General features: G+C 37.1%; 1 protein-coding gene across 1 annotated transcript; it reads left to right on the top strand.

The window, feature by feature from the left end:
• The first annotated feature begins 1,740 nt into the window (after positions 1-1,740).
• ACMSD (aminocarboxymuconate semialdehyde decarboxylase) lies at positions 1,741-23,929 on the top strand. The gene is made up of 10 exons (XM_008638216.2): positions 1,741-1,869; positions 4,724-4,768; positions 7,375-7,471; positions 11,323-11,372; positions 12,672-12,908; positions 15,001-15,094; positions 16,666-16,761; positions 17,226-17,398; positions 23,437-23,535; positions 23,755-23,929. Exons 1-10 carry the CDS (start codon positions 1,747-1,749, stop codon positions 23,815-23,817), a joined length of 1,077 nt encoding a protein of 358 aa, XP_008636438.2. The 5' UTR covers positions 1,741-1,746; the 3' UTR covers positions 23,818-23,929.
• Positions 23,930-26,715: the final 2,786 nt, after the last annotated feature.

Genomic DNA, 26,715 nt, shown 5'->3' with positions numbered 1-26,715 from the left:
GCAAGCTAAGCTGTGTCTTGGGAGCACTAACTAACAACTAAGGCTTTTTTTAGAGCTGAGGAGAATTAAGCTCAGTGTTGAAGAAATGCAGCTGAGCTCTGCATGGAATCCTGCAGCTTTGGTGACTGAAGAATGTTGGTGTCTTAGACTAGTCAGGTGCACAAATCTCTCCCTGCCCCTCTCCTTCACTTCACTCTGCTTTCTATGCTAAAGCAGGGAATTGTCTTCCAGACATCCCTTTATTGGAGGACTCACTTTAGGCGTTTGTCTCCCATCCGTGGATTCATGATGCGGAGTTCCCAGAGCTGAATCAATATTTCTTTCTTCTGTCAGCTCTAGTCCATGCAGGAACACTGCTGTCAACAGGCTGACATTGCAGTGCCACATCACACAGCATGGCTGTCACATTTGGGAGCAGGAGAGCAAATTTGCTGCTTAACCTGGCAGCCTGGTCACGAACAGATTGATTTTGGTTTTGACACAGAAATAATAGCTGTTTTCAATCCCAGAGTTTTGATCTGTTAAAGTAAATTGTTGGCTGTCTTGCTTTATTTGGGGAATACTTCCCCAAAACTGCTGCTTCCTATTTATTTCGAACATTCAGTCTTCAGTGACCTCTTGCTGCAGAGAAGTACAAGATCAACCAAACAACCCTGGCACAAGAAGCTGGCATGAAAAATAACTCTTAAGAAAGTTATCTGACCAAATCCAAAGCAGACTTGCTTAATGAGTGAACAAGTGCAGAAATACAAGAGTCTGGGGGTTTCTGTCAAGCCCAAATAAAATAGGGAAGTCAGGAAAAGGATAACACAAAAAAGGCCACTTATTTTTCAAGATACTTGATTTCTAGTTGAAAGATTTGCAGCAGCATTTCATTTTGGAAAAAAAAAAATCAGCATTTTTCACAAAAAATAAAATCAGGGAATGGTTAACAAACACTCACAAGAGGACGTTGTGTGAGTAACATACACTGAAATAAAACTACAGGGGGAATAAATTACAGACAAAAATACAGCACAAATAAAGAGCAAGGGTATCTTGAGCAAAGAAGTGTAATTCTAAATTGAGTAAAGGGCAAAAGATGAGATGTAGTTTCACAGGAAATCTGAAATAGCTCCAGTTAAGCTTAACTTAGAATGCAGAAGCTGTTATATTTGAAATACATCTATGTATCTATAATTGAGGCATCTTGAGAGGCTGTAAGCACCATTATGCAGTAGCTTGTGTAAATATCCTGAGTGAACCAATGATGAGGAGGGGGAATATAAAATGCAGAGCATAGATTTGGCTACAATTCAGTATTTTGGAGGGGGCTTAATACAACTTTAAAGAAAATGCAAGAGAAAAAAAGAGAATAGATGAGGATGTGTGACTCTGCCAAGGGCACATTATATGCCCTCTACAAATTATTTCACAACCTAACATGGAGAAAGAAGGAAATTCAAGTCAGAACTTTTAATGTATTTATTCTAACTCAATTTTATTGAATTATTTTCGACATTTTAGAGTCAGTGTGAAATAAATCCCTTCATGGTGCCAATATAAACAAGTATTTTCCCTTTGCCCTCGGTCAGCTGCAGTTTATGCATTAACAGGGACTTTTCTGCTCGAAATCTTTGTTCTTTTGGGGAACCACCCCTCTGGAATTAGGCTTCTTGGTTGGCCACTGTACCTCGTTCTCCTGATAGGACAGCAGGTGGATCTGGACAGCAGCCAAAGCTAATGACCTGTGACCCAGGGACAGGAATGATAGCAGCACTGACACAGAAAACATTAGCATTGAGGGAGTATTTCTCCTCTGACACTTCAAAAATGAAAATTGATATTCATAGCCACATTCTACCTAAGGAATGGCCTGACCTAAAAAAGGTAATAAGAGTTTAGATATTCAGTGCCTTATGTTATCAGCAACCATTTCTACCAATGTGATTTTTGAAAGAAAAATGAATGAAGGTTTCTGTGGTAAATATCTCTAGGTTTTAGTCTGTTTTTTTTTTTTTTCCAGCTGTAAAATATTTGTATTGCACTGTTTTGCAAAGCAAGAGTCCCAGTCAGAAAGGGATGTAAAACTGGACTTTTTATTTATTCTGAAGCAATTCTTACCGTTTTCCTTGGGGTTTTTGAGACCCAAAATTTGCAAATGATAAGGTATAAATTCCACTTTCTTGATAAAAATAGAGATGTTCTGTTTCTAAATGGTATTCCCTTTTGTTTTAAATAAAATAAATAGTCAAATATTAGACAAGATTAATGTTAACTAAGACAAATTCATTCCCATCTTACACCCAGAGGCATGAGAGTCATTAACTTCAGTTGGAGTGGGGTCACTCTAAGTACAGCTAATTGATGATGATAATTTTACTAATATCTGTTATTTCTTCAGTTACTGGAAAGAAGTAGCTTATTGTATTTAAAATAGAAAACCTCAGTTGTCAGAATACTGAAGCTATAAGTGTTAACTTATTATTATTTTAGTAGTAGTAGTATTCAGTGATGTAAATTTATTCTTGTCCTCAATATTTCTCATGATCCTGTGAAATGTATTTGAGAATGAAAAATGTCATTTAAGTTTTAATGTAATAAATCTGAAAGGGTTTCATATCTATTATCTCTATACTTCTGTGATTTAAGCAGTCCCGTTTCAGTCAATATTATAGAGAGAGCAGCTGGGAAACATAAACAGCATATTAGAAAAAAAGTCATGAGAAAACCTGGCATTAAAAACATACACAGGATTATTTCTTCATTAGTCATGAAAAACATCATTATGCATAAACCCTCCTGGAAAGGAATGTTTGTTTCCTTGTTTATCTATGAAGGTGTTTATTAAAATCTATTTGAACCTTCTATTTGTAATAATAAGAGCTCCTGATGAAAAACACATATACACTGGATATGTATATAGGCTACAGATACTTTTAGAATAATTATGTCTGTCTAAAATGGATAGGAATTTAAATATCCAGACTACAAAGACAGGTTACTTTTGCTTGTTGCAGATTTTGTTGTATTTGTTTGTACAATAACTTCATAAAAACACCCATAAGTTTCTTCATTCTGATTTTATATGGTTTTTTAAATGTTTTTAAATATCTTTGTCTGTATGTACTTTAAAAGGGCAATACATTCACTGAGATAAAATAACTCCAAGAATTCCTTGATGTTCTAAATTCACTAATGCTAGATGCTGTGGGCCAGCACTGCATTTCTTTAAACACAGATAAAGAGGCAAATACCAAATTTTTAAAATTTAATTTCCACCTGCTAGGTTTTTTTCCCTCTGTTCTGAGTGATTCAATGGTTTATTAATGGACTCAGAGTAGAAAACAACTCTCAGAATTCCCTGGAGTCCTCTGGAGATTCAAGTCATTAACACAGATCTCTCCATTTCATGCAAGGAAAACCAATGAGGCATCTTAACATGCACACTTTTAGTTAGTGCTAAACTTCTCTGTCTTGTTTCCAGCTTTGTAAGTACTGGACCTTCAACCTAGAAAATTCTATTGTCAAGATACCAGTTTAACAGCCTAGGAAACGATCACAAGTATAAAAAAATCATAGAAAAGAACAGATAAGGACTGTCAATACCTACAACTAATACCTGAGGGGAAGAAAGAATAAAATAAGTTCAAAACCAGACCACTGAGTTTCTCTGTTGCCTATGTGCTCCTTCATTACCCATTTAAGGTACTCGTTTTCTCCTCAGCTTACAATTGCAGTTAGCATGGTTCTAGTTTAAAGTCCTCTTTAATTGTCACTCATTAAATTTTCCCTAAATTTCAGTATTTATATATATGTATAAACCTATAAATGTACACATTTAAATAAGATCTACATAGTTAAGCAGAGAACACAGCCCCAGTGGCTGCATCTCTGGCTGACGTCAGGAGGTTTGGCTCTGCACAGCCACATTAGGAAAGCTCACAGTGGCATTAAGTAATGATTTGGTATCACAGGAAGTTCAGGACTGTATCCAAATTGTTTACACTTCAGTGAAAGAAATGCCTGCTCTTACTTAGTTTCCTTCTAAATGTTTCTTTTTTGGAGGAATGGGAATTCTGAGCATTGTTTTCACTCAGAGATGTCAAGAGTTCATTCTTAATGGATAATTTATGAAAGTAAAAGGAAATCAGCTTCTTATGTAGGTTTTGCGTTTTTTGCATGAACAATTCTGAATCTCTCTAGAAGAATCAATGAACATCTAAGCTTCCTTTTTAGCTTCTCTTGCTGTTTAAATATTAATAGATAAGAGGCTGACCTTCACTCCTGCTGCTGAATCATGGAAGCTGAAGAGTGGAATCAATGCATCTTTGTGCTAATGATTAACTGATCACAGATTGGAAAGTTGTCAGCTCAATTTCCACATTGCCAGATGCTTAATTTAATATTTTCTGTGTCAAAATTATTTCAGTTGGAACCTCAATGTAGTAAGCAACTTTAAGCATTTTTAAAGCAGTTGTTTTAAAATGATGTTGAACTGGGAGCTAAAGTTCCAGATCTACAAACACTATTAGTCCAGTCCAGCTACACTTCAGCACTTCTGAAGTCAGTGAGGCTACTATGGCTCAAAGCTGAGCATGTATAAGTGTTTCTCCTGAATTAGGTATTTTTGTAAGAGCTACAATTTTATTATTATTATTATTACTATTGCAATTATTACTATTATTACTATTACTACTGCAGAGAGCTAACTAGCACTGGCTTTCTCTTCTTTCCTCCACAGAGATATGGGTACGGTGGATGGGTGCAGCTGGATCATCACTGCAAGGTTTGGGCTGTTTGGTGCTCAGAGCTGATCTTGTGTTGTCATCAGGAACACAAACTCACAGTAGATCTATTAAGAAGCAATTCAAGTGGCAATAAGATTGGCTTAGTCTCTGATACGGATTTCCCTAGAGGTCTATTTTCTATGAAGTAGTATCAGTCCAGTCCTACCATACCTCAGCAGAACCTTTTGCCTGAAAGATGAAACTCACACTCTCTTGTATGAACCAGCATCCATTCTTCTTCATCATCTTGTTTTAACACTTGGAATGGATAGCTCTGAGAATTTCTTTTCAATAAGATAGGTCAGGCTAAAGCAGATTACATGTAGATTTGTTTTTAGTTAAATGCAGTCATCTGTATGAGAGGCAAACCCAAAAGGAGCTGGTATTTTAATAAACAAGAACAAGCCATCTGTGGAACCAAAGCATGGATGGCACAGCTTTTTGGGATACATGGCAGCTGCAGGAAGGAGACGATGATTGGACACATTTCTGGCGATTGTGTTACAGGTCTGATGCTAAAATTCTGTGCTAAAAATAGTTTGCAGAGGAAGTTTGTGGCAGGTCAATAATGGCCTTACATGCTCTGCAGAGAATTCTGTCTGGCCTACTTCCATCTGGAAATTTTGCATGACAAAAAGTGCATGGCAAAATAAAATCCTGTTCAGACATGTGGAGCTGGGGATGTTAACTCTCAAGACTAAATAAAACCCAAAGGCTTCTCATATCATTCTGTTAAAAAGCAGCAGGGTCAAACTGGAAGAAAATAATTTTGTGCATGTTTGAAAAGTGCAATTTGGGATGTGACTGAGTAGTTTAGTGATGGAAGAATTTTAAATGTGGTTTGCTGAACCTTAATTTCCACATAAATTAATTAAAACATTAAATATTGGATAATTTTTAGAACAGGATAGAGAAATGTAGAACAGAATGGAACAGTAAAGTCCATGTCATCTATTCATATGTGATGTAGTGCTTGGTTCTACTCTGCCTTTTTCTCACACCCCAAATAAATTTTTGTTTATTGGACAACCTGCATCAATGCGCTAAACTTTTCTTAATGTATTTGAGTGTATGGCTACAGTAAACCTTTCAGGTTGGAAAACAAATTTTACAAGAACCTGGTATTTCACATGGGGATCAGGACCCTGTAGTTGTAATATTTCAAGTAATTTTCACAACCTGTGATACAGCTAACAAGTAACTTGACAGTTTGCCAAGGCAGCACACATAGATTTGTTGAGGAGGGCTTTAAAATATTCATTAGGGCAGTATATTTGTGAATGATGTATGAAGTTAATAACAAATTCAAGGTTAAGAACAGTTTGAGTTCTCAGAAGAAGGGTACAGAAACCCCTCTGGTTGAGCATACCAGTAGTAAATATTCTGATTTAACAGATTCTTTTCTTTAGAAAAATTGACAGAATCCTAAGTAAGACCAATTTTGTGAGGAAAAATAAAGTGGCCTTTGGAGAGAGAGCAAATTCTCTCTCTCAAAGGGCCCAAAAACTTCCACTTAGCTCCTATTTACTGGGAAGGTGAAGGAAGAGCTACTGTGTTTTCTCGTGTGGTTTTCAGTTTTTAACTGCAGATGGAGTTTGTTCTCTGCCCAGTGCATCTGCTGCATGACTGCCCTCACCCACTCCACGTGCACAGCATCAGGGCATCACCTGACTTTCCATTTACCCCTACAGTAGATGAAAACAACAAGAAATACGCAGGGCTGGCAGGTGTTGGTGAATTGTATCTCACCCATTTGTGCCAACAGAAGTCCTGTTGTGTCTCTACAAGTCTGTAGCAGCTTGTGGGTACCCCTCATTGTAACAGACAATTTGCTTATGTGGTGACACTGTGCCTACTCAGTCTCTTTGAACAATTCACACATCAAGCAAATATGAAGTTTTAAAATTGTCCGTGCTGATAAAGGAACAGTATTAAATTTCATGACTGTGATAACATTTTGAACTTCCTAAGTCTGGAAATTGGTGGCATATGAGAAAGGTTTTACACTAATTCAGGTCATGGGCTTATACTGTGTTTAAGTTTTGTTTGAGATTTTTTCCCCAAATTCTTCAATATTTTTCTTCTTCCGAAGGAGAAAATGTAATCTGAAGACAACACAATAGGTCCCCTTTTGTCTCAGTATCACTGATGATAAGAAATAACTGGACTGAAATTAACTGAGTTGCACAATTATTTCTGTAGTTACTGGAATCATTGTGGTGCTATTGACTTTAAAAGAACACATACATACCCAAAGGGAAAATTTAGCACAGATTTAATTAGAGCATTGTTTTGAGGTCACAATTTGGTTTGAGGATAAACTTGGATTAAGATACCTGATATCTTTTCCAAATAGAGTGATGTACATTGCAGAAGAAAGGGGATTTTTAAAATTATTCTGAAGAATTAAATCTGAACTATAAATGACTGTCTTATTCATGTCTATTTTTAAAATAGTTTTTGTTTAAAAATGCCTACTGAAAAAAAAAATAAAATAAAAATTTTGCCACTGAATTCCTGTCAGGAGCACAATATACTCAAGAGACTGTAAATTAGCAGGTACTACTTTGTCACACTTATAATATATGAAAATGTCATTTCACAGGGACAGGCAAAGATGATGAAGGATGGAAAGGTTTTTAGAGTTATTCAAGAGAACTGCTGGGACCCGGAAGTACGGATTAAAGAGATGGACCAGTCAGGTACCTCCACGAAGGAATTCAAATCATTGTGCATCATTTAGAGTAACAACTTCTCTGTCAGTGCATCTGAAAGTGCTCAACAACAATATCAAAAAAAGGGTTAGCATACTGATTCATTAGCTTAAATCTCTTGAAAGTCATTGGAAACTGATATGTTTTATGCTCAGATGGGACCTGTTCCCATAACTTTCCTCATTTTCAGGAGAAATTTATTCCCCACATGACTTTATTAATTTTGGTGGGATTTAAGGCCATAAGGAACTTATTGGCATAAGTAAGGATGACTGACCATGGACTTGAAAAGGTACCATACCCTATAGTTAAAAAGTGATTCACATAAAGGAGGAGGGAACCCTTTCATTTTTGTTCCATATGTTAAAAATATTCTTCTTACACATAGGATTTCTTGTATTTCTTGTTTCCTTTTCTAATACATTTTTTCTGTTTAGCCATGTTGCAGCTTCATTCTGTGTTTTTGCTGGAGGACTCTGAGCCTAGAGAACTGGTACAATTACTTGTCAGAAAAGGGAGCTTTCCTCATTTAGAAAGTTAACCAGATGCCAAATTTGCAAATTTATTTTCCATCATGTTACATGCAAGCAATTACTAAAATTACATACATGCAATTACTAAATAAGGCTGGTAAGATGGGAGACTGAGGATGAGGGAAGGAACTTCTAGTCTGTTCAATTATTTTTGCTAGTTCTTATTAACACTGTAGCTCCACATCACTCTTGTAAGAGAAATATTAAGTTATTAAAGATTATTTTTTCTTAGATTGAGGCCTGAATAGTTCCTACATCAGTTTCCCAGTAGACACAACTTGAATATCTTCTCCAACTTTTCATAAGGAACAAACACCTGAATTGCTTAGAAGAGGATATATTGTATAAGTAGCATCTTCATGATTATTGTTTCCTCCTCTCAGGCCTTATCACCCTCTACAAGTACATGAAAGAGGTTGTAGCCAGCTGGGAGTTGGTCTCTTCTGCAACATAACAAGTGATAAACAAGAAGAAATGGCCTGAAATTGTACCAAGGAAGGTTTAGTTTGGATATTAGGAAAAATGTCCTCACTAAAAGTGTTGTCAAGCCCTGGAACAGCCCTGGTGGAGTCCCCATCCCCGGAGGGATTTAGAAGACGTGTAGATGTGGCACTTGGGGACATGGTTCAGTGGTGGGCTTGGCAGTGCTGGATTAATGGTTGGACTTAATGATCTTAGAGGTCTTTTCCAACCTAAATTACTCTGTATTCTGTGTAAGGAGATACTCTGGGTAATTCTTCTTAGGGAGGTTTAGTGCAACACATAGCAACACAAGTTCCCAGCTTGGGAACTCACCAGATAGTGGGCAATTTATGTAAACACAACTTAGATAATTTTCATCTACTTCATTTTCACCTACTTCATTTTCACCCTGGAAAAGCAGTATTTCAAACTCCAACCATTAGACATTTAATGGGAATGCCAGAAAGTCTTTGCAAACTCTGAAATATGCTGCCTTGTCACAGAATCATAGAATCATGCTTTGACTAGACTGCAATGTTTCTCTGAGTTAGCTCAGGGATTTTGGGGATTACTGAATCACTCAACTACAGAGTGGATCATAAATAGCCTTTGGGCATCTTTCTCTTTCAGATATTTCCCTCAGCACTAATGGCAAGTTTCTACAAAACAGTTGTGCTTCATATATTTGTTGTAGACAAAGGGAAAACACAGGAGGATTTTTTTTTTCAAATTTTTGCAGCAGCTCTCCAGAAAAGAAAATGTATCATAAAAGCAACACTGCAACATTTCTCCATGAACTAAACAGTGCTCGCTTGGTTAAAAAAAAAATCTAAACCTGTATGTTACAGCACCATCTGGTGACTTGTGCCCTAAAAATGTCCCTTTTTATTACAGCACTCCAGACATACAGGCATCAGCCAATTAATTATGTGGGGGGGGAAAAAAAAGCCTTGATGTTTTTCATTCTTTTATTCTTACTGCTCAGCTAATGATAAAGACTATGGACCACATTTTTTCCTTTTTGGTTTAGAAAGCTGTAGCTACTTAGTCCAAAGACTGCTTTCTGTAACACAGGCTGAGATAGATTATACCCAAAAATTTAACCTCCAAACACGGTGTAATTTTGGGACAAAGATGCAAGGAGTCTCCCAGCTGAACAAAATTTGAATCAGTCATTGAAAGGTATTGTTAACTCAGAGATAACTTATAGCTTGGTTGCTAAAAGGCTTTGTTTGTGCAATGCCCAAGAAATCTTGCCAGTAATAAGAAATGGTCTCCAATGGACCAAAGAGACTCAATTAGTTCTCCTAATCATATGCCCTAGGTCTAATTGATGTACATACTTCTGTCTTCATCCACTCAATAAAACAAGCTATCCATGTAACTCAATAAAACAAGCTGTAAAAGTAATTAACATCACAGTTCTGTGACACAAATCATCACAGTTTTGTTTGACAAAATGTATCAGTTCACCCTAACTGTCTTTCCTTGTTATTTTCTCCTTTGTAAAACCCTCTGAAGAGGGTAAAAAAGTACAGGCTTTTCTGTGCTGATTCTTCTTCCTAAAGCTAATGTCTAGGAACAGTCAGCTTGGAAATGTACCTTTAAGGTTTATATTAAGTGTGCTCAGAAGTGTATAAATGGATTGAAAGCAGATACAAGGCTTGTTGTGGAAAACATGGAGAATGTTCTCAACAGACTAATCAAGTGTCCATATTGGTGGATAATCCAGCTTGGGCTGTACTTCAGTATTTATGTAATTTTGCAGGCCTAATCCTTACCCCTAAAACTGTTGCTGCTGTACACAATATAATTAATCAGATCTTGTAGCAATCTGAGTCAGCCTCTCCTCTTGTTTCCTACTTAAACTTCTGAGAAGGAGGATAAAACATTTTGTTAATCATTCAAGTGCTTTGGCAAATCATTGTCTTAGAGTTCTCCTAGAGTTCATTCTCCTAGAGTTTTTTCTGCCATCTTTTTTCTAGTAGTTTCACTACTAACAACCAAGTTAAATTTTTTAAAGCATGACAAGATATGTGCAAAAATACTACAAACAGACCTAAAATTAAAAACAAAAATACATTTTTGCATGTAACTATTTTGTGAAGCCCTAATTATTGTTTATTGTTTATTTTGTTTGTCTGCCAGGTTTGTTGTTTTCACTCCTGTAACCTGTCACACACAAAGTTATGATACAGATTTGTGTTTGAACAGAAACAAAACAACATGGACTTAATTATTTTTATTTTTAACATCAAAGTTATTTCTGAAAACAGGCAGATTTTCTTATGTTTACAACCTCAGTAGTCCAGACACAAGACTAATGAAACCTAACACAATACAGCTTTGGGAATACTTAGAAAAGCATTGTTTAATAACCATTGTTAACATAATGTTATTTATCTTTGAGCTAATTCATTTCTTTATTTAATATATATGACAAATGTGACCCCAAAGTAAACTCAAGTTAGTGAATTCTGTTGGTTTAATGTCACTTTGAGAATAATGTTAAATAGCTATTTTGTTTGTGCATGTGCATACTAAATACTTCTAAAATCAAAAAACTTTATTTCAAAAATAATCTAGCAGGAGTATGAAAGTGCTTTTTTCTGTCTGCTTAGCAAAAATATTCAACTCCTAATAAAGTGATGCACTATGAGATTCATTGCTATGATCCTTAATTAAAAAGATAAAGAATCGATCCATGTCACTGTTAAATCAGTCTTTCTCATTAGTAAAGCTTTACATTCTGCCTCTCAAACCAAAGTACTTTTTAAATTGTAACATTTTACCAAAAACAGACAACAAAAAAGGAAACATTAATATTTGCTTTTTCTTACTCAGGAGTCACAGTCCAAGTCCTGTCCACAGTCCCTGTGATGTTCAGCTACTGGGTAGGTTCCTACTAACATATTTCATAATTCATATGTGGCAACATTTTTAAAACACAAATGCATCCTCCTACAAATTAGGTGTTTGAAGGAGTCCCTAGAATTGTTCTGCTGTGAAAAAGAAAAGGCAAGAAAGGAGTGCAGGTATGAGAAGACATATGCAGGATGTCCTGGCAAAGCTCCACACTGGAGCACACACAGTGAGAAAGGACACAACAACAGCTGAATTTCTTTTGGGGGCCTTATGGGGGCAGCTGGAAATGGAGAGAAAAAATTTATACAGCATGAATCCATGGTTAGCAGGCAAACATATATGCAGATTCCATGAAAGCTAGACATCAATCAGTATTTTTTCATTAAAAAAAAAAAGACATAAAAGATGTATTTCTGGCTTTGTCCCACTTTATTTTAAATGTGGCATAGGACTCATTAACCTAGAATGCTTTGAATCTTAAAATTCAGGAGCAAATTTAAGTTCCCATGATCCCCACATGGTGATCTTGAATGCTTCAAAGAAATAAAAACAGGCTGAGGAGATAAATCACAGCAAAATGCAGCTCTAAATACATTCTCAATGTGACTATTTAGCAATGTGTACAGGTCAAGATGTTTATATGGATATGTGCATTAAGAACCATTGTGTTAAGCCCACATAAAAGAAGTACCATTGATATTCAGAATTTCTTGTTAGTGACATCTCTTCAAAATTTTATTCTAGTATCTAAGGAAATATTTTCCATTAAATATGTATTCGGGGGGGGGGAAGACCAGAGATTGATTGTGTGGATATTGCAGTTTCTTATTAGAATTATGGCTGTTATCTCCTTCTAAATGCAAGAGAAGTTTGCTCAAGCTTTCTCTGTAGCATTTGCATGCTCCAGCATCTCACATTTCTTATTTTTCCTCAGCTCCAGTAATAGGAGAGTAAATATTCATTGCTATGTAAAAAAATTATATACTGAGGCTTTTGCACTTGGATAAACAAAACCAGGGGACTGCTTTACACAGAAGACCAGGTACTTATGTGCATCAGCACCCTGGGCTTTATTACATTCTTCCTGAGCAGTAAAGGCAACAGCAGTTGATAAAATATTAAAGAGAAAAAGCAGAACTGCACCCAGAGGTTTTTAAGTGAGGCAGAATTTAGCCCTACTGGTTTTTAGCTATTCAGAACTGTAAAGTAAATTTGGGTTCAAACCCTGTCTATCAGTTGTTTGCAGTGACATATATCCAATGTCTTCCAAAGGTGATAACATTTGAGAACTATATTTAAATGTACTGTTCTGCTTCATATCTTACCAGGCCAAACCTCAGGATACTTTAGATCTCGCCCAGATATTAAATAATGACTTAGCAGCTACGGTAAGAAAGTACCCCAAGAGGTTTATTGGGCTGGGCACATTACCTCTGCAAGCTCCAGACCTGGCTGTGAAGGAAATGCATCGCTGTGTGAATGAACTTGGATTTCCAGGAGTGCAGATAGCATCTCATGTCAATGAGTGGGACCTGAATGCCCCAGAGCTGTACGATATTTATGCTGTGAGTAGCTGTTGCTTTCCTTCTTTGGGGGAATACTGTGATATGGAATTCTGTCTAAAAATACCTTGGAGCACATTTAGTCATAATTTGAGCCTTCCAATCTGCTTAGTGATCAGAGACACTCAGCTTTAATTGTAAATAATAGTTCATTATAGAACATAATGACAATAATGTAACATAAACATTCTGGAATATATTTTATAATAATGAATAACAAAATTTGGTTTATTGTATGAGTTCTCACTGTAGATCTGCCTTCTTGATTTGTGAGGATAAGTGCAGTAACAAATAAAGCATTTCTGCACTGTTTGCATTTGTTCAAGTTACTGTATCCAATCCTATTGAAATAATTGATAAAACTCCTTGAGATTATCAGAGATACTTATAACACCAAAGTACCACACAGAACTATGTAAACAGGACCAAAAGTTCCAAACTGAATGTATTGATTATCAAGTGAATTAATAGATTACATTTCTTAAATAGCCTGAGGTCCAGATGAGGGTGGTCATTTGTCTAAATTAGGGGCTTAATCAATGCACGTTCTGAATCTGTTTCTCAAGTTATTAGCGCTGTCACCTTGGAATTGATTCACAGAGCTTATTTTGCAGGATGCTCAATTTATTCAAAAGCTCTGTTGGTGCAGCACCTGGATTATTTGTTCTTATGGCCACATACAGTCAGGTATCAGCATCTGCTCTTGGAGATGCCCACATCCATGGAATCACAGCATGGCTGAGGCTGGGAAAGGTCTCTGGTGGCCACCTGGACCAACCCCTTGCTCAAGCAGGGCCACCTACAGCCAGATCCCAGGACCATGCCCAGGTGGCTTTTAAATAACTCCAAGGATGGAAACTCCACAATCCCTCTGGGCAACCTGATGTTTCCTGATCTCCACCGAACCTTCTCTTCTCGGGGCCAAACAGTCCCAGTTCTCTCCGCCCTTCCTCACAGGAGAGATGCTCAGTCCCTTCATCATCTTTGGACTCTCTCCAGTAACTCCATGTCTCTCTGCTGCTGAGATCCCCCTCTTGTTCTGGGATCTCTCTCTTATACTGTACATCTTTCAGCTTATGATTCACACATGTAGGAAGTAACCACTATCATTTTTAGAAATATCTGTGGATAATACAGATTATGAAATTAAGGCATATTGGATAACGAACTTCACCAAACTACCAGGCCAGTTATTGAATTGCTATTTTTACTTTACAAATGTAGATGGAAATTATTCTCCACGATCCGAAAGTTGCAGCTTTTATTTATGCATGTATGGGTAAATAAACTCAAATTTTTCAAATGTGTGATAATCTCCTTAGCAACAAGAGCATGTCCAGAAATACATCTGACAAAATGAAGCTGTTAAATCCTGGTTAAGCATATGAATGACTCTGATGACTGTGTATTTAAATTTAAGCACACAGTTAAATTACACAGTCAGTCAGCATCCAACACTGTTCTTCTGTTTTCCTTTCCAAAGATGTCAGTAGTTTTGTAAAAATTACCATACTTGCGTAGAGATGGATTATTGTTCAGAATACAGCCAGATTTTGAACTCTTAGGAAGGATTAGGAATATTTTTTACTTTTTTAAAGTCAGGCAGAGGACCAAAGGAGACAAATGTAGGGCAACTCAATGAAGATTTCTGAATGCAGCTGGAACAATTCTGCAAAACCAGCCTAAAATGATTCTATAAGACATTACAAGTATTCATCTCATATGTGTAATGTAACCAAAAGAATGTTTGCTTAAACTGAGTTCTATACTACAGGATGGCTGAAAAACATAACTGGAAAAGCATTTTTGTACTGCATTATTCTGAGAAACACTTGGCTTAATAAACAGATGATATCATCTATGCTTCCAGTCCTGTAGTCACAGGAAGAGCTGTGAAACTGGGTGAGGAGTTCAGAATATGGCCCAAAGGAGTAAATATAGCCAACTATTGTTTATAGTTCTTGCTTGTGAGCCTATTTTCATTACTAGTGCTACTGCTCAGTACAGATTTCCAGGTCATTTAAAAGCATGACTAAGATCTAAGATGCATTTTGGTAAGATTAGTCAAGATTTAGACTTTTTCTTTTTGCTGCAGGCTGCTGAGACATTAAATTGCTGTCTCTTTGTGCATCCCTGGGACATGCAGATAGATGGGAGGATGTCCAAATATTGGTTTCCCTGGCTAATAGGTAAGTGTATATTTACTTTTCCTAACCTACATTTATGAATTGGATTATGCCCAGGAGATTGTTGCCAAGTAAAACACAAGTAGAGAGAAAAATTACATCTTTTTTTTTGTCAAACTTTTTTTTTACATCTAGTATTATGATTAAGTCTGTTGTGTAAATTCAGCAGCCATTTGTTTCTAAACTTGTTTAATTTCTCTTTTAAATACTTAGAATTAAAATTATTCACACTAGCAACAGAATATAGTATTCTCTTTTGTCCCAAATACAAAGAACAGATAACTAGGGAGAAGTGAATCATCTCAGAAATGAGCTCCTCAAAAATAACAGGAGTAAATGAAGGAGTAAGCAAAACCAAACATTACTCCCTAGAATCTCTTGGGTTATCTCTTAGAAACAGGTTGATCAGAGAGGAAATAAATCTTTCAACTGTAGCTGAAACAACGTGTACTTTAAAAGCTCTCAGTAGATGTAGGATATTGTCTAGCTTCTGGTTTTTCCCCATCTGATTGGCAAATCATAACACTGAATAACAGCAGAAGAACTCTGCCACCCAGAAATGCTTAGATATAATTCTACCCTCATGTATTTTGTTCTGCATTGGTTTGTTTTGCAGGGTTTCACACTGCCACCAGTTCTGAAACACATACACAATATACATATAATGCACGTTCTGCTTGGAAAATCTTGCTGTCCCAATCACCAGTGCATTATCTGACAACAATATCAGTTAGTCTTAATCAGAACAGGCTCAACAACACAGATTTAAGAAGAAAATAAAATTATTGCATTTACTTAACAAAGTGTAAATTGAATACTTTCCCACTAAGCCTAATAAGGCTTTGCATCTGAGCATATGGTAAAACATCAATAAAAATTACCTTTAGAGGTGGATAGGTGTTGTTTCCCCCATAGATGAGGGGAACTCAGTTCCTAATTTCAAGCCAGATGTCTGAAGTTGGGTGTTTAAAATGGCATGATATTCTAAATATGTTGGGTGTGATCAGAAGCTGAGGCCTGCTATAGGAACCTAAATTCCTGTTCTGTTCCTAACTCTGGGCATCCAACTCAGCCAGCAGCAAAGAGAGAGACAGGTTATTTATAAAGTGTAGGATCTGGCATCACATCATAACTGAACCCCAAATCCATGTTGGAATATCCATCAACATATCTGCCCCACTTTACACGCAAAAGAAACCCACAAGCACAGGTGAGAAGGCAAGCTGGCATATTCCAGACTCGTCTTTAAGCAAGGATAACAGGAATCAGGCCTGTACTGGGTATTTCAGGACATACCCAACCTGCCTGTCATCTGTCCTAATGGTATAGAGTAAAAACTGGACTGAGAATTCAGAAGATCTTCACTTCCAGGCCTGTGTCTTCATTTCAGTTAATTACAGTTCAACTCAGTGTCCCTCCAGCAGAAATAATGCATAACCTTTGGCAGCTGCCCTGAAACTATTACTTTTTCAGTAGGCTCAAGGCTAATGGAAGAAAATTAAAATAACATTTAAAAATCAAATAGGAAGTTTAAAAAGTAAAGCTTTATATAATTAAGCTGTTTTTCTTCTTAGGCATGCCAACAGAAACAACCATGGCCATTTGCTCCATGATTATGGGAGGAATTTTTGAAAAATTCCCTAGGCTGAAAGTTTGCTTTGCACATGGAGGTGAGTAATGTACCATGTGAAACTCCTGTTCTTCGGCTGAGCATGGCACAGTTGTATTTTCTGGTATCCCAACTAATGGGGTCACCATGTGAAGCCTGCCACTAACTGAGCACTATTACCCCAAAGACAATCTCATAGATCAGCTGCTTTTATGAACACTCTCCAGCCTGCAGGGTTTGAACTGGTACAACAGCCTTTAAGGGAAACAAGGAGGAAGGGGAGGCAGCAGGTGGTTTAAGGAAAGGGACAAGGAAGCAGCAGGAGGAATTTGGGCATCAAAGTAGTGAAGAAGTGAGAAAAACAGAGAAAGAAGCTAATGAAGGTAAAGGAATAAAAAGCTGCTGGTGCAAAGCACTTTCTTTCTAAAGAGCTGACGGTAAAACTTATGGATCTGTGGTCATAATGTGGCTTTTTTCCCCTCCTACACATTTTCAGCTGCTGTTATGAAAAATTCCTTCTTGCAGGTGGAGCTTTTCCATACACAGTGGGGCGAATCTCCCATGGATTCAATGTACGCCCTGATTTGTGCGCCATGGATAATAAGGTGGATCCAAGAAAATACCTTGGCTCATTTTACACAGACTCTCTTGTCCATGACCGTGGGGCACTAAGGCTGCTCACAAATGTAGTAGGAGAGGTGAGTTTTAATGCTTCCAGAAGTGGGTGAGTCCTTCTTCAGTTAATTTTCTAGGAAAGAGCAAAAGGAGAAGAGAAGAAGAAAGCAGGAACAAGACATCTTCACCCAGTGAAATAAACTGACGGGCTTCTGCCATGGTGATAATGTTTTTACTATGTGGTTTTATTGAAATGGTAGGTTTAATCCAGGAAATCATGCATTGTCAACCTTAGTTCCATGAGGCTGGTTCCTTCTCTAAGCTTGTTCAGGACAAGACTTCAAGCAGAGACTGCTTCAATTTGGAGCCTGGTTTTCAAATGGCTTAATTTTCAAATTCAAGTGCATGCTTGAAGAAATCAAAGTGTATTTCCACTTGGGAAGCTATAGACAAAAAAAAAATCAGTAATAAGGAAAGATTCTGTGAGTATGTCAGAGAGAACCATTATGGGTTTGCAAAAGTATTTTAGTTGTTTGTAGAGAAATCTTTGTAGGTTAGCAAACCATTTAAATGAGGTACAACATGGGGCAGAAAAATCCTAAAACATTCAAATAATCTCTCCTCATTTAGTAAATGCTCAGGAAAGGGTTGAAGACGGCACCATGCCAGCTTCCAATGGATCACTGCAAATCAATGAGACCTGTTGTTGTGCTTTGATCTCTGCCCCTCACGGAGTATCTGCAGCCAGAGGCAGATACCTTCCAGATGTCAAATCAGAAATACAAGCTCTGACAGGGATTTTCTTGTCTCAACAGCTGCAGTCCTGTTTCCTGTACATCAGTGTATAGGTTCACATGGTATGGAGCTGTTGCTGTCATCAAGGCCTCTTGTGTGACTGAAGTTCACAAACACCACTCAGCTGATTGGCTTTTTTCTACAGAAAAGAATCTGTTGATTTCCCATTTTCATCTCTAATACTATGAAAAGGTTACTGCAATAAACCTGTACTAGAACTGGTACAGAAGTGACTTGCCTAGGCCAGACAAAAATAACAGTGCAGCACTATTGCTTTCTTTATTGTGGTACTTTGAGCTCAGGTATCGGACTGTAAAATCTGTGGGTTTTCAGTTCGTGCTGCACAGGAAGTCTGTAGCTTTGCGGCTGGGCTTCTGCCTGCAGCTCCCCTGCAGGACTTGTGCCTTTTAGGAAAACTTTGCATTTGAAGAGTCATGGAAAATTCAACCATGTGACAGCAAACTACAGCTTGAAACAATAGTATGGAAACTTTTGTGAAGTGTGTATGTATGTACAATACAGTAACACTGCAGCTCTAAGGAATGGAGACAGAATATCTTTTTTCTCAAACCCACCTTGAACCAAAAATAGGTTTATGGAAGAGCCCCATAAAATGTGCAAAGAAACTGCCATGGAGCCTAATTCCATTAGAAATGGTAAGATAAAACCCAGGTCAATTTACTTTAAAAAGATCTGCTAATAAGCAGTTAGTATTGGAAAGTTCTTAGAACATTAACTCAGGTGGCCATCTCTGTGCCAGGGGTGAAGTTCTAGGCACCAAATGGGTTGCTAATAAAAGACTAGGGCTCCAGCCCCATACTGATTTCTTTTAATTTCTGTTACCAACCTCTAAACAGCAAATATATCATGGTCCACAGCTCAGGAGTTTTTACTATGCATTATCTTTTGAATCTAACTGTAGCTTAGAGTAAGCAAGTGGCTTTAAGGTGTTTTTTTACAATAGATTTTAAAATTTTTCTCTGTGTGATGTGCACATTCATTTTACAAGACACCCAAAGGCTTATGGAATAACAGTCCAACATTTGTCTCTGTTACCTCCTTTTCTGAGAAATCTCCCAAATCCAGACCACGTTCATTCTAAGTATATTTTTGTTACACATGCAGTTCCAGTACACAAGGATGAGTCTAGCTCTTGAATTTTAAATTGCCAGTGCAAGGAGAAAAGATCACTCACTTGTTTCTTTTTACCCATTTTTAAATGCTGGGAGACATGTTTTGCCATTGTTGAAAAGACCTTGGTAAATTAGCAGCTGTGTGACTCAGCTTGGCTGAGACCACAGATTCATTTTGTGATCTGAATCTGTTAAGCTGAACTGTAGATGTCAAGAGCAAAGCAGGAGAGAAAGTACAACAGGATGCTGAATCCATTGCTGAAGAATTGAACTTTTTTTCTGTTTGAACTTGTGTAGAGCACAAGTCTCAGGGCACTTCTGCTTTAGAGTCAGCTTTGCACCTCAAGGCTGCTCTAAACTATTGCTGTTGTGGGAAAGCTGCTGGCTTTGCACCACACTTTGTTTTTCTCTACCTTTCGTCCTAAGAAGCTACCCATAGACTCTGGTCCTTAATCATGATTAGTCTTTGCAACTGGAATTCAGTTCTTAGAGGAGAAAGAGATTATGGACTGTAATTTGATAATCTAAAAGTCACTCAGCATTAGCCTCTCTGGTGTCTTGTTCATTTTGTCAACCGACTTTTAAAATTAAGAGTCTTAACACAATAACTTTGGCCAGCATAGTACACAGGATGTTGGCATCTTCTTTAATTGTCCTCTGAGAATTTTGAGCCCTTAACAGTACGGCATTGGGTGGAATCCCAATGCTGAAAAATCATGAGTCAGACACCCAAAAGGTATCTTTACCTTTTACTCATGATTTAGCACACATGAGAACTTTTTCTCTTTTTCATAGCCTAGGGCATCTTATCCTTGAAAACAAAAACATTCACATCACAATCTCAAACTTTACTTTATAGCCACGAAGATTAAAAAGTTCCCTCTTTTTCTAAGGAAAGTTTACATTCTCATGTAACACTGTTCCATGAGTCAAATGCTTAAAGAACACCAAATATCTCAGCACTTTTAGTGCAGTCATGTGTTGGCAGAGTAACACATATAAGATTAATAAATGCTGGGCTAAAAATGATGTGATGGAGTCTCGAGGCTGACACTGTAACTTTGTGAGCTGGAGGTTTGAAATAGGCCAGCTCTCCAGAGAGCAGCTCAGAGCTGTGCAGGAAGGGCATCAGCGTGTGTGAAGATGTGCTTGGCCATGGCTTTGGGTCCCTGGGGAGCAGCCACTGCCTGGCACCAGCGTGTGGCGTGCTGGCCTTGAGCTGATCAATGTTAAAATCCACTGACAGCTGCGATGAGTCGTGTCCACTTAAGCTCATCCCTTCTTAGTTTGGGGTGCAGGTTAACTGGGGATGGAAGCAGAAATACACATTTCTGAGAAAGAATTTTGTAAGAGTGCAGAATCACTGCAGTCCTTTGCTCTCCCCGTGATGAGGTAGCATGAGGGGAATACAAATAAACACAAAATCCCCAACGTTGCTGGCTATAAAAAGTGAAGAACTGGGTTGACATGGGATTAAATGATTCAGTGCATCTCTGCAAAAACTTCCCCATGGTGATTCCTCCAGAGCCATCAGCCAAAGGCAAAGCACTCTCTGGCCAGCAGTTCGAGCTGAACTGGTTATAGTCTTCTGGACTTTTTTTCAGGTGTATCATGGTAGTAGGAAAGAAGGTGAAATTCAAGGCAAATACAATTTTTCCTTATGTAAGAGGATGAAGTCATACTTAAAGCTTTTTGAGATTCATTTTCAGATTTTGGTCCCTATTACTGTGAAAAAAGTTGTGCTGAGTAGCAGGGTCCACTGAGGTTAATCATTAGCCCCATGTACCTCTCTAATAGGAGAGACGTGCTAATTAAGGAATCAATCTCCAAGTCTTCCAGGGAAAATTGACTTTGTTGATATTCTTTGGAATAATATAACAGTACATCCCTTATGCTAGGAGCATTATTCATCTGCAGAGGCTTCACAGCACTTCTCTGAAGCTGATTCTCTTTAGCTGATTGCTAAAGACAGGTATTGCAACCCCCATTTTACAGATGGGTGCAAAACTGAAGCTCAAAGAGTACAAATGAACAGCCTAAGATCACTGGGAGCACAGCAAGAATGCTGCTCCCAAATTTTTCTTACTGATTTACAGCTCTTAACTTTACTACTAATGAATAGAGCCCATGATTAGCTGTGAAATACTTCCACATAGAGGGAAAGAAAAATGAATCTATATTTTTCCTGTGAGGGTGTGGGATTTCTTTGTGGTTTAGTATATAAGAGATGTAAATAAGGATGTACAAACCTTTCTTACCTGATTTTCCTGACTTTCCCCAGTAAACAGCTGGACATATTCTGTGTTTTCTTCTGCTTTACTTAAAAATCCATTTTCTCATGTAAGCCTGCTATGTTTTTCAGTTGGGTTTTTTTAATCATAAAATATATGACATTTGTTTTTCTTATCTGAATAAAGCATCTTGGCATTTAATTGAATATTATAAATAAAAGAAAATATTTAGCTGCTCAGAAGTGCACACATCCAAATCTATTTTGTTTAATCTATGCTTAGAAGTCGATTTATTAGACAGAGGGTATAAATTCTCCTATGCTAATCTTGTGGCAAGTCTTCTATAATAAATTAGAACACAACAGTATGGGATAGAACAATAGAATGTGTCTCTTCTATTTAGATTTTGGCTAAAGGTTTGTGTAGGTTCTTTCAGAGACTTTTGGGTGACATCTAGTGGAGATTAAAAAAAATTTTTAAAAGCATTTGACAACTAAGAAAAACAAACCATTTCAGAAAATAAATGAATGGTGTTCCCTTCACCCTGTTTCAGTATTGAACTCTGGTAACTGAGCTCAAACATTATAACAAGTGCCCAAAATTCATCATTTTGACTTCAAATCCATGAGACATTTAAAAACATACATTTTGAATGAAAACTGTGGGTTTTCAAATACTCCTGTCTGCAGGAGATGACGCCTAAAAGAAAACAGACTTTTGATAAAATCGAGAGGGTTGGCAGTATGCACTCTCCAAGGCAGATAAAATGGGGAAATAGCCTTCCAGAGAGAAAATGAACCTATAAACAATGTGGTCCTATTGAGGATCTGCCCGTTTCTTTTCATCTCTGATAACAGGGATTCTGCACACAGATTTTTATTGAATTTTCTTTTCACTGGCTTGCATTCAGAAACAAGGCATATCACATCACCCAGATCTTCAGATACGTGTTTCAAACCCGCAGTTAATATCCAGTCCCACTCAAAGACAATGACATTTTAAAAAAGCTGCAGACTTTCAGAAATATATGAAATTTTGTAAATAAGATCTAGGTTTTGTTATCTGAAGTTGGATACCAGTTAAATTAAATTAAATTAAATTCTTAAAGAAAAAAAATCAGTGTTTGTAGTAATTCTACACTGTATCAGGTTTTCAGTAGTCCCCCATTGCCATTATTACATCTTTGAAAGTATCACTGGGAAGATAATTTTTATTGTTTTCTATTTCTTATTACACTTATTACATTCTTCTCACCCATAGATAACTTTAATTTGTGTGCATGTATTTAGCCAAAAATTTCAAATTCAGGACTGCAAATCCAAGCATCTTTTCTGAGTTTGGTGGAGAACTTCCTGAGATTCTTAAAGAAATGTATCCAAAAAGTCTTATACAAATTTTGTACTCCACACACCAGTGCAGAGCATGGAATGAGTAAATCAAAACTCAGAAGGAAGAATTCTGTGTATCCTTTATTGGCCATTTAATTATGGCAACACTTAACCAAGATTAATCACTGCATTTTAGGCAGACCACTTGCAGGGGCTGTTACCTTTCAAACCAGGACCACAGTACAGAAAATCAATCACAGTACAAAAATCCTAATTGTGCTTTATTCACCCAAGCAATAGATACTCAACACAAATTCATCCAATAAACTCTTGAGTCTTTGTTTTCAGGCTTTGTTCTTTTCCTAGTGGAAAATATGATCTTTGTATTCACTTTCATAATTAATCAGTCCAATACAGACATACAACTTCTTGTAGCTCATTATACATTTCAAAAAGCATGTGCTCTATTGTTTAACATTAATTTTTAAAAAATTTAAAATCTGAAAAAATTAACACTTACGAGTTTAAAATATAATATTCATGTTAACTTAATATTGTACCATGTTAGTATTAATATTATTTAAATGCTATTGTTTAATGTTACTAAAAATGTACAATTTTTTTTTGTTGCCAGGACAAAGTTATTTTGGGGACAGATTACCCTTTTCCACTTGGGGAACTGGAACCTGGAAAATTAATTGATTCAATGGATGATTTTGACCATAAACTGAAGGTATGATTTTTATATTTGAGGGGGTTTTCCCTCCTTTTTAAGTCTCTGGATTGAGACATGAGGTCAAACACTGAAAAATCGGTGTAGGACACTGATTTCTGCAAAGACTGGAAGAGACCCTTTAGAGTCTTTGCAGCAGTTCCTTTTAAAGCACGAGTAAATGCATTTGAGTTAAATATGAGTTAAGCGCAAACATATATACATGTTTTGTTTTTACAGGATAAACTCAAGGCTGGAAATGCTCTGGAATTTTTGGGTCTTAGCAGAAAACAATTTGAATAATCATGAAGTACTAAAGAGGCTAAACTTCAGAAATAACACTGAATCCTTTGGGATATTTCTACTGGCATGGGCAATTGTACACATGAAAAATAAAACTGACAATTATCTGACAGTCTCCTGTTATTTCCAAAACAAAAGCCAGGATACTGGAAATGAGTATGCACAGGTATTGCCTGAGGATTTAGGCTGTCTTTAAACAATTCTGAAATCCCTGCTTTCATAACAAAGGAGAGATTTCATCTTTTGCAGTTGTAATAAGAATCTCTGAATTATAATTAATGCCATGTTACTAGGACTTGATTCTTAGGAAGGAAAGAACTGAGAAAATTATGTACCCACTATATTTCTGTCTTTGTTATAACAGACAAACAGAATTTGAAAGAATCTTAAAACAGAATTTAAACAATGTTGATGCCCAATAAAAGGCAACATTCACCTTTATCTACTGCTGGAAAATGCAGCACACCACACTCAGCTCAGCACTGCTTTGTCAATGTTGTGATAGGATGGAGAAGGTCTGTGTCGGGACTTTACATTTTAGCTGCCACCTACACCACTGGGAACTTATTCATCAGAAACAATTTGAACAATATGGTTGTAGGTGCAGAAATAATGTATTTGTGTGGGTAATACTTGGTGTGTCACTGTCACAATAAATACTAGTGTTTACCAACAGTAGGGGTTAATGTTCTATTCCTTACATAATGCTTCCTAAAAGTAAGGTAGGATACTTTAAATGTTGAAGTGTTAATGCCCTATCTAGCTTGAGTCCTGCTATAGGAATGGAAAGATGGTTTGCTTTATAGACTATTGATTGAAACAAGTTTTCATTATTATCCAGTGAGTGCAAAGGCATCCTCCTCCCGAGAGGATTTTGTACCAGTCAGAAAAATGCAGATTAGCATTTACAGTCTTTGTTCTCATGGGAACATTTGCTGGTACATGTGGTGTCACCATTCTTCTGTTCAGTCTTGGAACATTCCAGGCCAAACAGTATTAGACAGAAGTTGTTTTTAGCTCTGGCCATAGCTGTCACAGACTGAACCTGAAGGATGTTGAACATCAGCAGTTCCTGATGATCCCAACCTCCATTGGACTACAAAGAAAGCTCTGTCCTTCTTTACAGAGTCAAACTCGCCCAAAAAAAAAAAAAGAAAAGTGGTCTGTGCTGTAGTTGGAGCTGAAGCAGTCAGCAGCTCAAGAGGTTTAGAATATCAAGTTTTTATGTAAGAGGAAATGAAGAGACAGAAAATAGCTTTAACAATATTTATTGTCCTCAGTTTCCAAGACTTCTGTTGATCTTTTTTATTTCAATATCCACATGCAAGCGTTGAGTTTTGAGCATGTATCATTTTTCAACCAGATTGTTTTAATTAAATTTCAAAGTTGAAAGGCAACTTCATTCTCATATATTTCCCTTCAGCATACGTGATTCTCACAGATGTTTAAATGGATTTAAGAGGAAAATACATTGTGATTCCTCCAATACATTTTAATTGGACTAATTCTTCAATTTTTTATGAAGGATACCAGTTAAATTAGTGAAAATGCAATGTCACATCTTTGGGGACCAAGGTCTGGAATCTCTCCAATAGCAAGAACAGTATTTAATTACCTTAACCTGTGACTAAATGGGTGATTGCAGTACTCTGCATGGGAGTTAATTAATGTGCATACCCTGCATAAATCATATTCATTATGCACTGTCATTATGTAATGATAGTCTACCTATTCTTGATATGTTAAGATTTTAAAGAGGGATATATATAATCTTCCCTCCATCTTCCTTTACATTTCATTAACAAAGCTAATGTAAAATTCTAATTGCAGTCAGACGAGAACATTCTTAATACTCCTCCACCAATTACTGCAGGAATAAAAAATCTAAGTTGAACACCCAAACTCCATGAGCTTTACACAGTGATTTAAACAATGAGGTAAAACACTGTACCTCGATTGTTACAGACAGAAAAATATGAAGTCAAAGATCAGCTAATTACACGAGAAGTCTTTGAGGTTAAATTTCCTCTGCACATACAGGATCTTAAAGATGATGTACATTTTGGAAGATCAGGCAAGTAATTTGTGACTGTGCTGCATTACATCTGTATATTTCATCAGTATTCTGTTGGGTCTAGTTATAAAATTACAACTGCTATAAAATTGGCACTGAAGGTGTAAAAGAACTCATTGTGATGTAACGTCAGGTGAACAAAACCACTGCAGACTGGTAGTGGCATGTACTGAATAGGAGCAGAACACTTGGAGCTGTCATTTTCTTCCGTGATGATCAGAACTTTACCTTTTTGCTCCCTTTGAACCCTGAATCCATAAGCTCAGGCCGCTGCTGAAAATCCATAACTGAGTTTGGAGTGTGCAGTGAGAACAACCTGAGCGCTGCAGGAGAATCACTCCCATGCTGGAGCTGCTCATCTGGAAGGACACAAGGTCCGTCACTTTCTTGTGCATTTCTCAAGTGTCTACATGCTGATACTGCCAGCAGACAGGAATTTTCTAAGAACTAGTTGTGCATTCTAAACCTTTCCTTCTTTTCTCCCTTTCCACATCCTCCTCCAAGTATGCTGTTCGGCAATTTGCTTACATTAAGAAAGGAATCCTTACTTCTATCATTTTTTTATCTTTTTTACACTTCGTTGTTTTAAGTATAGAGGTATCCAGACTCAGATTAGATATTTTAACTATCTTATGAAATAGAAACCCAGTTAAATGGTGGTCAGGCATTGGGATAGGTCTTCCAGGGAGGTGGTGGAGTCAGCATCCCTGGAGGTGTTCAAGAGACATTTGGATCTGGCACTGGGCGATGGGGTTTACTGGTTTCTAGCGGTTACGGTGCCGGTGCTGGGCTGACGGTCGGACTGCATGACCTCAGAGGTCCCT

Source organism: Corvus brachyrhynchos, unplaced genomic scaffold (genome assembly GCF_000691975.1).
Source record: "Corvus brachyrhynchos isolate BGI_N302 unplaced genomic scaffold, ASM69197v1 scaffold126, whole genome shotgun sequence".
Lineage (NCBI taxonomy): Eukaryota > Metazoa > Chordata > Aves > Passeriformes > Corvidae > Corvus > Corvus brachyrhynchos.
Note: the sequence above shows the minus strand (reverse complement) of the source record. Positions and strands in the feature narration are given on the sequence as shown.